A 13,626-nucleotide genomic window follows, 5' to 3' on the forward strand; every position below is an offset into this window, starting at 1 on the left:
AAAAATATATATATATATATATATATATATATATATATATATTGTGTGTACTGTATAATATATGAGTTCTAATAAATTAGAGATTAGATTAGGTTAAATTTCTGGAACTATGTAACTTCATTCTTTTCATCAATTGTCATTTTAATTCTGTTTAGGGAAGGGACATTTCATGTTTTCTCTGGGACAGTTGTAATGAGCCTGTCAGCACTGTAAAGAAACATCTGCCTCCTCTGCGCGGAAACTGTGTGTTATCGCTCACTTCAACTTCAAAGACCACTGTGGATAATTAGGCCACTCACAAGGCTCTGTGTTTAGTCATCCGTCACATTAAACAATGGACAGAGAGCTCAGAAAATACCAATGACTTTTCCCCATCAGCTCTGGGCTGTGACATGAATAATTGCATCCCGGTTAATAAAGACACTTTGTTACGTGCATTAAGGAAGACAGGGCAGGGCTCTACATAGAAGAGACTGCGCTGTTATTGCAAACATTTTTTACATAGTCTCCATGCCAACTGCTGCTAGAGACAGTAATCATAGAAACGCTTTCTTCTGACTTGCCATATTTGCACTTGCACAAAGAAACTCAACATAACCTTTCCAATTAGCATTTGCAGGCTTTGAGTGGGCACTTACCACATTCTCCTTATTCAAATACAAAGGAAAGTCCTTGGATATGATTGCAGCATATTGCAGAAGAACTTTGTTTATAGTCTGCGGGGATTGAGAGAGAGACACAGTTTTCTAATTAATGACTGCTGCTCTACTTGCATTGCTGTATGTCCAGAAGTCACTGAAAAACCCTAAACACTTAAAGCCTCATAACTAGATCATATTAAACACAATAAATATACCAAAGAGTCTGCTTGCATCAATGGGAAACTATTTAACAGTGAGTTATTATTCCCAGCAATAGTATTCAGGGTTCACTAGGGGGGCCTTTCCAAAGAGCCTGACCTTCGCAAAGCGGCACATGAAGTGAGCCAGAGCCTGTGGGTTTGGGCATTCCAGCTTCTTGATAATCTCAAAACTCTGGTTTAGCTGAGTGAACACATCCACCACAGAACAGGAAAAGAGGGCATGCTCTGAGGTTTGCTGGAACTGTTGAGACATGTTCAGACAAGGAAACATGGAAGGGAAAGAGAAAGAAAAAATGTCAGACCTTAAGACCTTTAGGCACCTTCATAATTGCCTGACAGACGTATCTTAAAAAGACAGATAATTAAAATGTATTTACTGAGTAAAGGTACTAATGATGTTTACAAATGACTGGGGATGCACTAATAACATGCCACATAACTATCTGAAATGCTTTCAAAAGACCATATCAAATTCGGTGGTTATTCAGTATACAAATGAACTACAATCAATACATTTTAGGTGATTACAATATTTTATGAATTTAAAATTTAACTGTTTCCAATGAATAATAAGTAAACTGCCATAATAAAGTACACTTTACACTTGATTGAGGAGTATGGACGCTGATGGGGAGTAGGAGGCATGGAGCTTAAATGGGGCCTGCATCCAAAAATACTGCAGTTTCTACATATTCTCTAACATAGTGTTTCTGTTAAAAATATCTCAGTCATAGACACCATGAGTAGATAACAGAGGAATATGCTTCTGACTTCAAAAAGCTTGTAAAAAATCACAGAAGACACTAAAATACTGTTTTCAAAGGCTGTGCATAAACTGAGCTTGACATTTAAAACCTGGGAATCTACCCCTTTTTAAGTTATCCACTTGGGCAGGTTTAAATAAAAAAACACTTTCACTATGCAGTTTGAAATATCAGAAAATGTTAACTTTAGCAAACAATATACTGTGATGTTGATAGTAGCATTTGTAGGTGTTTATCTGGTTAAATGCATGAGATGAAATATATATCTTTTTACTCTGATAAACATTAACAAACACGCGTACAGACCTCAGTATACTGCAGTTGTTTTCTGAAGCTTTTTCCCATTTCCTTTCATTATTCTCTAAGATCATTCAGTGCCTTTCTTTGCCCTGAAAATCATGTTTTGTTTCCTGTTCATATCAATTTTTAATTGACATTTTATTAATATTCCAATCATGTCTTAGAGCGAGGGCTGTTTGGACTGTGTGAAATTCCTTTTATCCTCCCATATCCTACTCAAGAGGTAAATTCAGACTAAACAGGCCGTCCTTGTGAATAAACATGCAAGTGGCTTTGGTGAGTTAATATACAAGTTATATATTAAGAACTAATTCAATATGTACTCACTCCATCTTTCTTGTCCCTTTCCAGCGCTCCATTGAGGAAATCCATAGCAACATCTTCATTTTCATCAAGCCACTGAATGACAAATGGCTCAAACCACCTAAAACAAAAAAGCCTTTTTTCATTAAAGGATCAAACTGTAGTTTGGGGTTTCTTTGTATTATACAGAAGTTATTCAGATGCAGAGGGCAAGAGATTTTCATATATAAATATAGGGGAATCAATTGAAAATGATTGTAGTGCACTCAAAAGTTGGCAGATTTCGTTCGTGGTATTGACCAAGGTTGTCATTCACGAGGTTTTGAAATCAAATTTCAGTTTGTGGACAGATTAGACTGCGAAGTTCAGACAGAGGACAGAGGAGGACAGGCCGGAACAAATGAGTCTGGTAAAGAAGTACATTTGTTAGCGGAATAATAATGCTGTTCTATCTGTTTCACTTTGACATTTCCGTGTTTAATATTGTGCCTGAGTCTGTCCTCAGAGCAGCGGATGTTCCCCCAAAATTGCAGTGTACTCTGGCTAAGGGCATCTGCCACATGAAGTAAAGCCAATAAATAAGGTGGGCGGGGTGACAGAGAAAGGGAAGACAGACAGGGAGACTTGTGTGTGTGTGTGTGTGCGTGTGAGTGTGTGCGTGCGTGCGTGTGTTTGTATGTATGATGTGTATGCCTCTAGAAGAATCAATCTTGCTGTTGATGGTGTTTGAGTGACAGTTGGGCCGACAGGAAGGGTGAGTCATTATTCTGATAAACCGGCTGCATGAGAGAGGGCAGCGCGTTACTTGCATCCAGCACATGTTTCTATATTGCAGCTATTTACACAAAAAGCAGAACAAAACATTTTTTGAAATTCTAAAATGCTTCTAAGTGCTTTAAATTTTTTCTCCTCATCATAACAGTATTCTTGCTTAACCAGAAACGGCTGCATGTATAACAATGGTTTTAAATTATATTTAAAAATACAAAGTTTTAAAGATAGATTGTTCAAGTGAAATATATTCTGTAACAATTCATCTGAAGGTGAGTGATATTTACCCATTTAATTTTAACACTGAAAACTTATCATCTAATAAAGCTTTGTAATGCCTAGTGGCAGATATGACTACCACATGATATAATTTGGACAAAACAAATAAATTAAGCTCTATTGCCAAAAGTATGGGTCTGCACCTCTTATCTTTGAATTCAGCCATGTTTAGTCCCACTGCCTCAGGTATATAAATTCAAGCACTTAGCCATGCAAATATTTTCAAAATAATGGTTTGTTCTAAAGAGCTCAGTGAGTATGAGCACTAGTCTGTAATGCAGATTAAAACATGCAATAGCATGCCATTGCTGCAACAAGTAATTTTGTAAAACAGATAGTGCTAGAGATTACATACTCAACTTAAAGTGGTATTATTACAAACTGGTAGCATTCAGGAACCACGGCAACTTAACAAAGTGGCAGACCACATGAAGTAACAAAGGGGGGTTACTGAATACTGGGGTGCAGAGTGCAATCCCCAGCCCTCATCCAAACCTCCTCTGGCATTAGCAACAGTACAAAAACTGTGCTCTGGGCGCTTCATGGCGTGGGTTCCATGTCCGCACAGCTCGTGTAGGTGTGATGTCATTCCCACTCATGCTCCTTTAACTTCACTCTAATTTAAATGTTTTAACTTGGCTTTTTAGTTTTAATCCTTCACTAGCACTACCATTGAAGACCAGCGCTCTGATACAAAATCACCTACCACCTAACTTGATGCAGATTTCCTGCAGTGAATCTGCGTTGATGCACAGAAGCTGTTCTGTTATTTATTTGATCCTCATTTATATCATTGGGAATTATTACAGCTGAATCAACAGCTCTCTAAACCGTTTTGACAAAAGCTGATTATGACTTTCATTCACTGCTAAATTAGCCTGTATTAGTTTTATCTTTGCCATAATTTTAACTAACAGTTCATGCACAAACCTTTGCTCATACAGTAACACGTGCGTGTGTGTGCGTGTGGGCACGCCCGTGTTTGTGCATGTAGATGCGTGGAAAACACTCACAGAGAATATTCAGGTGGAACATCCTTGAAGGCCGGCAGGTCACGGACATACTCATTATGGAACCATTTGACTTTGAAGTGAAGATTCATGTATTCAGTGCTTTTGCATAGGCGGTGCTTATCATGCTCTGTAATGCAGATTAAAACACGAGGCACAATTGTTAGCAAGTGCAGTATTCACTGGAAGTAATTAATAATGACACACTGACATCTAAGTTGTGAAATGAATGAGTCTTATAGGTAGAAGGACCTGGACTGACCGGAGAGGATGCTATAAATTAGTGGTAAGTGTATAGAATGCAATCTGTTGTTCTTTCAAAATCTTCACAAGAACCACAAGAGCCGACAGACACTCATACTCTTATATTTGCTTATATAAATAAGCAAATATCCCCATAAACATGAAAAACACCTGCGCAACAGTGCTTGCTTTTAGTCTGACATCTTAACAGCCTCGATTATGTATAGCCTTGAGCTATCAAAGAACAAGGAAATAAAATGCGTCTGCGAATGTGTCCAGCTCTCACCAGAGACAGAAAGCTTTTGAATGACTGCAAACAAACTAGAGCTAAAATGAATTAGACTTTCATGTCAGCTGACAAGTCTGCTGAGTCATTTAGTCCAGCTCACCGTGGACATTTCAGAACAATTAAACACTTTCATGGGATCCCCTTTAGAAGAGACGGATGGTAATGGAGCAAACGAAGGGGTTAGGACAGAATAGATGAGAGAAAAGAAAGGAAATGAGTAAAAAGAAACTGTAAGAGAAATGTCAGACAAAAGAGAAGGGACCACCGGAGAAAGACCAATAAGAAGTAAAGCATTTTGCGACTGCAGTGATGGGCACGGATGAGATTATGGCTCTCAGAAGAAGTAGAAAACTGCAAAAATGAGAGGCCCATATGGTGGAGGGAAAATCTAACACAACACAAAGGACCACTAGAGTGTGTTGTAACGAAGAAATTGGATACAGGAAACTGTTTCATCACAGTTTCAACACAGATAAGATAGCATATAGGTCAAGGAGACCATCCTTCACTGACAAGACAAACACATTTTCTGTACAGGTCTACTGTACATGTCTACAGCCACACAAGCAGCTCACATCAAGTGTGAGAGGTGGCAGCAATGGAAAAGTTTCCATTGGGTGTGACACAAGCTGCCAGTCTGCTGCTTGTCACTCATTATTGGGCTTCCAGCTGTCCTAATCAATAACCACCCAAACAAAAAAGAATACTAATGGAATTACATTTCATTATATAATGTCATGCTACCGTGTGAGAAAATTGTTTACTAAAAGCTTTTCTGCTCAGTTGGATGAGTGATGTTTTAATAGTAATGGGTAATATTGATAGTGAAAGTTAATACTTTGTTTCCTTCACAATTCTATAACTGTGTGAAACATTGAACATCTGTAATGCAGTAATGTAATTTCTCTTATCCCATTATAATTACAATTATGCCATTATTGTTTTATAAAGGTTCTTTAGATAGCCTGCAGAAGGGCAAGGGAGCATGGCTGAGCTTATGAGGTGGTAAAATGAGGACATCACTTGTATTTTTATTGCACAGATTATAGTAAAGTTGATTATGGTAAAGCGGAAACTGCATCTACTGCTGCTAACACAGCATTGTCCCTTTGCAGAAATATGCAGAAATTTGTCTAATTTGCGTTTGTACTTAAACACTGTAAGTGTGTGTGTCCCCTTATTAGAACAGGGATTGGTACAGTGTGTTGCCTGAGGTTTCCATATATGTGTATATATCAATGAACTCCTACGTATTTTAGCATCAAGCTGGATGTTTAACAGTTTTTAAAAAACGTGACTTTTTTGGTCAATTACAACAATTATACTGACAGGAATGCTGTTTTCTGTGAAACTGGTAATTATGAGAGTGACCCAGTAATGACGTGATCCAGCAGTACAAGTTGCGACTTTAGTTAAATACTAACATTACAATATTGGCTAAACAGTGCAAACATTGACAAGCCTTAAATTTAGACTGTAATCTTGAGCATTCGGTAGCAGTGGTGGCAGGGAGCTAACCCTTGCTAATTAGCACAAAACACATAGAGCCCTTCTAATTACCGTCGTGTGCCACTTTTTCTACTGTCCTCTTGCCTGTGACCTAGAGACTGATCTCACCACACTACAACAGAACGTCTTAGTTCCTATCTCTAAGGAGAAGTGAGGACAGAACAAGTTTGCTGAAGGAGCTGAGAGTGAAGATGCACAGGTGTATGCTCTGCAGAAGCATTTTTACCAATCAAGATGTGACACACGCTTTTCCACATTAAGAACACCGTTATGCTCATTTGACAGAGATCTTGACACAGAGCTGTATGCCATAGCAAAACAATGGACATTTGGTGCAGCTTTGACACACATCAAATTTAATTAGCATTGTTTAAAACAGGGGGAGGTGAGTTCTGTTCAAAAATCCACAAATAGAAATGAAAAGAGGGCGCTGTACACAAGTATTTTTCTTTTATCTGTAAACAACATTATGACAATCCATGAAAAAGTTGTTGCAATGTTTCAGCTCAAAGCGATGGACTAACAGACTGATGTTTCCTTGAGCTGTTGTTGCCATCTACTAGTGCACATTTGTTAGCATTATAGTCTTGCACTAAAGCATCCTGCACTCCCCTTGGAAATCCAATGCTTCTATTGAATCGCGTGTTGGTCTTTTTATTGGTCTCTGTTAGCCAACCACTCCCTGTTATTTTGTATGGTGTTTTTTCATTTTTTGCACGACCCTTTCCTTCTCATTTTTCATGCACTTTTATCCAGTATGCAAATAGCCATACAATTCCTTTCTCGATGGCAGACACGATTTAGTGTAGCAGCTGCTTCAGTGTTTCACAGATGGAATGTGTTGCGTAGGCACTCTACATCTGATCATATGGTCATTTGATACACATTCGAGGCGTACTGTAATGCCAAATGTATACCGTAATCCATTTTAACTAAACCATAAAAACATTTGTCTGTTTCTGGACACACGATAAGAGGTCTCAATAAGGCTGAAAAAGCAGGGAACATAAATGAGCACAATAGTTTAGCAGAAAGAAAGAAACCACCTAATCACACACATATTCAAATGCAGGAAAAGATATAAACAAGCACACAACATCAAAGACATGTTTAAATCCAATGCATTGCACCGTGCCTGTCGTGGCTTAATCCTGATAAGAACCTCAGTGCTTACTTTGATGAATAGTGCCATGCTTGCCATGCTCGCTATACTTCCTTATAAGCTCAGAAAAAAATATTTACATATGTGCAATTAACACGTGTCTGCCTCAAGATGCATTCAAACACAATACAGTAAGTGCTGTACTTGAGTCAGTCGGTTTTCAGCTGTTACCGCAGCTTGTTTTATACCTGATTTAATAACTTAACGAAGACATAGGCAGGCTGTCATGTACATTAAATATCTTTGTGAATGAATGTGTTATAGTAGTTCTACTGAAGCATTAACATAATAATTGGATGGCACACTATTGTTTCAACGCATCTTACTGAAAGGTTACATAATGTTGATATCCCCAGAGAAAATGTCTTCAAAGCAAAGACCTGGGTTACATTTTTATGAAATGTGAAGACAAGTGTAACAACAGATAGATAAGTGCCATAGAGAAAGACATAGAGAAAGGTCACAATCAACTGATTTTCTCCACTCCACAAAGTAGTCTGTGCTTGAAAATGCATACATTAGACTTATTTTTGAATATTTTCATAAGCAGCCATGATACCGGTTGGTTTAAAGTGATTTTCTGTAGATTACTGGCATGAAAAACCACAATGATGTCAGGAAATGAATTCTTTTACTGACACGTCACTAATTTCATCAGCACCTAACCTTCAAGGCTAAAGTGGTTTTCAATGTTGAAACTGCCATGTTAGTTCTTACCTGAATTCACTGATTCAGTCGTTGTCAGAGAAGGAGCAGCTGGTTTAAACACCGAATACTGAGTCTGCATTGTTTTATTAGGGAGGACCTACGGTTGTAATATCTGAATAGCTATGGCAGTGCCACTTTAATAATCGAGCTGGCACTGCAAGGCTGCTTACACACACAGCAGAACAGACACATATACATACACCATCACAGTGTGTCAACCTTTCTGCCCTCAGCTCTGCTTGCATACACCTTTGCTGTCACCTACAATCATCACCTAAAGGAAGCAGATGGAGGTCAATTGGAAGACAGAAAAGTAGAGGTCAGCAGGTGTTTTGTTCAGTGCTGCCAGTGAGCTTCTTCATTACTGTATGTACAGGAGCATCAATGACTTAGAGAAAGTGGTAACAATTTTTATTTTTTGACAGCAGATTGTTCTAGCTATAAACTTGCGGAGGGAAATTAATCAACTCTAAGAAGAGTTCATGAAAATGAAAGGAATCCAGTAGTCTTCAACCACGTTATGTACGCTCCGTTTCGTTTTGTCTGTTACATTTCTGTGTTGATAATTTATCTGATTTTAGGCCTTTTCTAACTGAAGGTTATTCCAGCTTTAGAGGAGAGCTCGTGAATTTGATCCTGATGTTTTCTGGCCTAATCGTAGCACTTGAGTAAAGATCAGGGATACCAAAAGAGGCATCATAAGGACAGATCCTTTAAGTATAGTGAAACAGCATGAAGGGTATGTACTACTGTGTTGCACTGGCAGTACTGGCTATTAAAGCAGATTTAATCCTTAAGCTCATTCTGGATACAAATTACTGTAACTAACAGTGGTTAAAAGAGGGCTATACTCTTGACTTTAAAAGCGCCTCAGTCATAAAGACACATCATCTTATATCATCTTTTTTAGAAAATGCAACACAAAGGGGGAGAATAATTCTTTTCAAACTTCGACTAAAAGTCATTTTTCTTACCAGTGTGAATTTTCTTTTGGAACAGAGGAAAAAAACTGAGGTAAATAAGACTGCAGGGAACATTAAAAAAAATACTGCAATAAAACATACAGAAGCTGCCTGACTTCACAATGAGTCATCTGAAAATGGTTTTAAATTTTTTATAGCTGAGAATTCCATTTTAAAATCTTGAAGGCGACAGACATAGCTTGCCTTTAAAACAGGCAGAGCCTTCTTAAAAAAATGTAATTACAGGAAGTTGAAATTCAACACGATTAATTTATAATTCACTTACGAATTTCACCTCGAAGACAGTAATTAGCTCTTTGTCAGATCTGTCATTTTGCAAGGTAAGTTGATTCAAATTTATTGTTATGCTGATATGATTATTTATGCAAATCCAGCTTCACAAGGCCTCGTGGTGTCACTGCACTGACATATTAAAAACTATATAAGTATTTAATTGTACCATGGCTGTTCATGCTTCGATGTGAGCTATATGCTTAAGTACAGTTGATCATAAATACTGTGGCAATAATGTGGTGCTAATGGGTTTTGTTTCTGTTCCAGCTCTTCATGAATGATGCAAAACTTTGCAGAGGGCCACAGCAATAAAGTAGCTGTATGCAAATGAGGTAACACAAGGTAAAGTGACAGCCCGATGAGATCAGAAAGCCTTATGATTGCATATGATCGATTGGACACTTCACCGAAGACATTTTTCACTAAATTAATAAAGTTAATGGTAAAAAAAATGCCAGTGAATGAAACTCAGTAAGGCACTGAGGTGCTCTATAAATGAGACCTAAAGTTCTTTTTAGTACTGGTGGATGTTGTCCATTACAGCTTGTATGAAGACCTTCACTCTTCAGCTGATTGGCCTGGCAGGCGTCTATGTGTTTTCACAGTCCAAAACACAGATGCAGGTGCTAGTCCCAAATAGGATGCATTAGGAAAAAACAGTCCACACACTTCCATTAGAAACAACTTTTGTCTCTGCATGACTAAGCTCCCTCACCAACCTTACCAAGTGTCCTCTTTCCACAATCTCATTCACAAAGAAGATTTACACCAATGCTTTCTCACATTTATTAACAAAAGTATTAAGTGAGCTTGAGCGTGGTCTCATTGTCTCATCTAGCTTTTTAATCGTGCTGTAAATATGCATGTAAATGTGTGTAGTATATCATTTTGTGCACTCATACACTGTTGTATGCGTATTTGGATCTGTGTCATTTTCCCCTGCTGGTGGTAAACAGTGTGGGCTATCCTGAGGGAGGAGTAGGCTCAAGGTCCCTGGCGAGGATGTCATCTTGTGTGACGCAGCCCACAGGGACAGACAAACTCACAAGAGACTGCCTCACTCTCTGCCTCATTGATTTAATACAGTGGATATTATGAAGTGTAGCAGTTTACTGCAGCTTTTGCATTGTACAATTACCATTCAGTGACTATATCTGTAAGGTTAGACGGATGTGCTCAAGACAAAAGCCCAGAGGAGCAAAATGGCAGCCAAAGGCAGTGTACTTTTCTCTGTGGCATAATTCCTTCATCTTGGCTTCTGACCCAGTTCAGTCAAAGGGCCTCCGTAGCTTTATCACAGGGGTCTACTGACACAGCTCGGCTAAAACACAAGAGTCCACAGAGACACCAACCCATGTTGATGAGACTCAAACAGAAATATAATGAACTGACACACAGCCAAACCTGAGGTGAACTAATGTTAAGGCTCCACTCTGGTTCAGGATAATGAATCACCACTGCAAAACGTAGTGCGGCATTTGTGGTCTTAAGTTAAATCTATATCTTTGTGGATATTAAGTACGGATTTATTTTATCCATTTTATTAAAACAAATACAATAACATTGCATATTATACAGCAGCTCCTTAAGAGAGGAAATATAAAACATTACTATTGAACTGGACTGACAGAAGGCATTACATTTAATGGAGGCTTTATTAAGCATTTATGAGACCTCCATGTATGAAAAAGCTGCTCTTCAGTGCTTTATAAAGTCAATTAATATAAAAAGACATAAGCTGTCAGATGATGTACTAAGAGATCTGAACTGAGGTTCCAGTCTTATGCCAAAAAAAATGAAATGAAAAGTTTAAAAAACATCAGGCACGCCTCAGCCCTGTAAACACCACCTTGTTATAGAAACCAAAATCATAATGTACATTAACTGAAGTTCAATTTAACTCTTTTATGGAGCGAAGCTGTTCCAACAGGCTGAAGGTGAGTTAATGGGCTGCAGAGGCACTAGATCTTCAACGGCATGCCCTGGGAACCACCGTCATTAAACAGCTATACAGCGCATATAAAATGTGTGCCTTAAACTTCATCACAGTCCGAAAGTCTAGAAATAAATCCGTTGTTGCTGTAATGAAGCACTATTTTTATTCTCTTCCTTATTTGCTTCTGTTTAGCTTCAGTGACCAGTCTGCATGCTCCCTGTTGGATGTTTTTTAAGGTTTTTTAAGAAATCAACAAACTACACAACAACATGGCAAATTATAATAATGATTGATATGCTTCTAAAAGCTCAGTTTCTAACTACGCAGCACAATTTTACAAGTTTATTAGTAAGTTATCAGGGATTGCGGGAATACATTCAGCTATAGTCACAGTCATTCACACTCGATATGCTCCCACATCTTTTCTCTGTCTCTTATTTTATCCCCTCTGTTTTTGTTATCCCTCCTACCTCTCTGAAGCGCCCTTTCCCTCTCCTCTCACACATTCAGAGATTCTCACAGTGATGCTAAAATTAGCAGCATCCATTTCTGCACCAGCGCTGGCACCAAGGGCCTCCAAGCAGGAAGCAGAGGATGCATCAAAGACTTCATTAAGTAATGTGCATGCACATCTGTGCACAGAGTCACAAAGACGCAAATATTCTCTTTATATTCTCATTCATTCCTTCTTACTTACTTGCACAACTGAGCGCGTGAACAAATGTGCGAAAGTGCCTGCACATTTGTCTGCACACATGCATGCACGTACGCACGCATGCCCACACAAGGACACGCACACACGCATACAGACACAGATAGATAGACCAATGAAGCAGGATATTCCGGCCCACCTCCTTCAGGGTGTCTCTGTCATCCACCCTGCCAGTTTTATGGGCCTTCTTATATAAACAGGTTACTCTGATATACTTCCATTTGTCTGAATGAGACAGCTGAGCAGAAACCTGAATTGGCTCAAAAAAAATCACCTCTTCTCTACCACCTCATCGAAACACGGTACATGCAGGAACAGTGCACGTGTTCATACACATATGTATGCAGCTTAAAATAGACCTACAGGACCAATTTGGTCACTTGTCTACAGTTTCTGCTATTACACATGCAACTTTCAAATAACACTGTAGGTGGTACTGAATAGTATTCTTACACAATGAATGTGAAACTTTAAGAGGACTTTTCCTACCATGCCATACCATGAATTGTGACCAATCAATTGCTGATGTTCACTTTGATATTTAACATATTTAGTCATGACTATGAAACGGAGTGATGAAGCAGAAAGGTGATTTAAGGGACTTTAAACTTGGCATGGCTGTTGGCGCCAGATGGGCTGGTTTGAGTATTTCAGAAATTGCTGTTCTATTGCAGTTTTATAATCGCCTTGAGGGTTTGCAGAGAATTGTTTAAAAAAGAGAAAATATCCACTGAGTGCCAGTTTACTACTCGAAAAATGCCTTGTTGATACCAAAGATATAAGAAAAATGGCTAGACTGCTTTGAGCTGATAGGAACACTGCAATAACTCAGATAACCACTCGTACAACCAAGCTTTGTGGAAGAACATCTCTGTACAAATGCTGACAGGCCTGCCGAGCATCGATTGCTGCTGCAACATTGAGATGGTAGGGTAACAATTTGGTGTAAAGAATGTGAAAGCATTGATCCATCCTGCCAGATATCAACAGTTCAGACTGCTGCTGGTTGGTGTAATGGTGTCGGGAATATTTTTTTGGTACACTTTGGACCCCAGAGTACCCGTTGCACACAAAGTATAAACATTGTAGCTTGAGTATTGCTGCTGACCATTTCTATCCATTTATGACCACAGTCACTAAACTGTAGCTATTGTTACTGATCATTATCATTGCTATTAAAGGTTCCTAAAAAGCCTCCAGTTGATCCAAAATGTTACTATCAAGGACTAGAAAGATAGACCGTATTTCTCCCATATTAGCTTCTCTTCATTAGCTCCCTGTTAAATCCAGAACTGAATTTTAAATTCTTCTACTCACACACAAAGTTTTGAAAATACGTCAAAATATGCATGGGAATAATCACGCCCCATTATCCCTTAAAGACCTCATAATATCATACTATGGCAAAACAGCACTTCACTCTCAGGCTTACTTGTGGTTTCTAGAGTTTCTAATAGCACAATGGCCGGCGGTTCTTCCAGACACCAGGACCCTCTCCTGTGGAATCAGCACCCAGTTTGGA

At 38.6% G+C, this 13,626-nt stretch overlaps 1 protein-coding gene across 2 annotated transcripts in view; it reads right to left on the minus strand.

The window, feature by feature from the left end:
- unc13c (unc-13 homolog C (C. elegans)) overlaps window positions 1-13,626 on the minus strand; it is a 180,369-nt gene that overhangs the window by 22,445 nt on the left and 144,298 nt on the right. For both annotated transcript variants that reach the window (XM_087852455.1, XM_087852496.1), the window contains 4 exons: window positions 4,293-4,419; window positions 2,254-2,350; window positions 960-1,103; window positions 639-716 (listed from right to left, as the gene is read on the minus strand). In XM_087852455.1, coding sequence (XP_087708581.1) covers window positions 639-716; window positions 960-1,103; window positions 2,254-2,350; window positions 4,293-4,419 — 446 coding nt within the window. The remainder of the gene's footprint in view (window positions 1-638; window positions 717-959; window positions 1,104-2,253; window positions 2,351-4,292; window positions 4,420-13,626) is intronic.

Source organism: Neolamprologus brichardi, chromosome 1 (assembly GCF_056152115.1).
Source record: "Neolamprologus brichardi isolate AB-2024 chromosome 1, ASM5615211v1, whole genome shotgun sequence".
NCBI lineage: Eukaryota > Metazoa > Chordata > Actinopteri > Cichliformes > Cichlidae > Neolamprologus > Neolamprologus brichardi.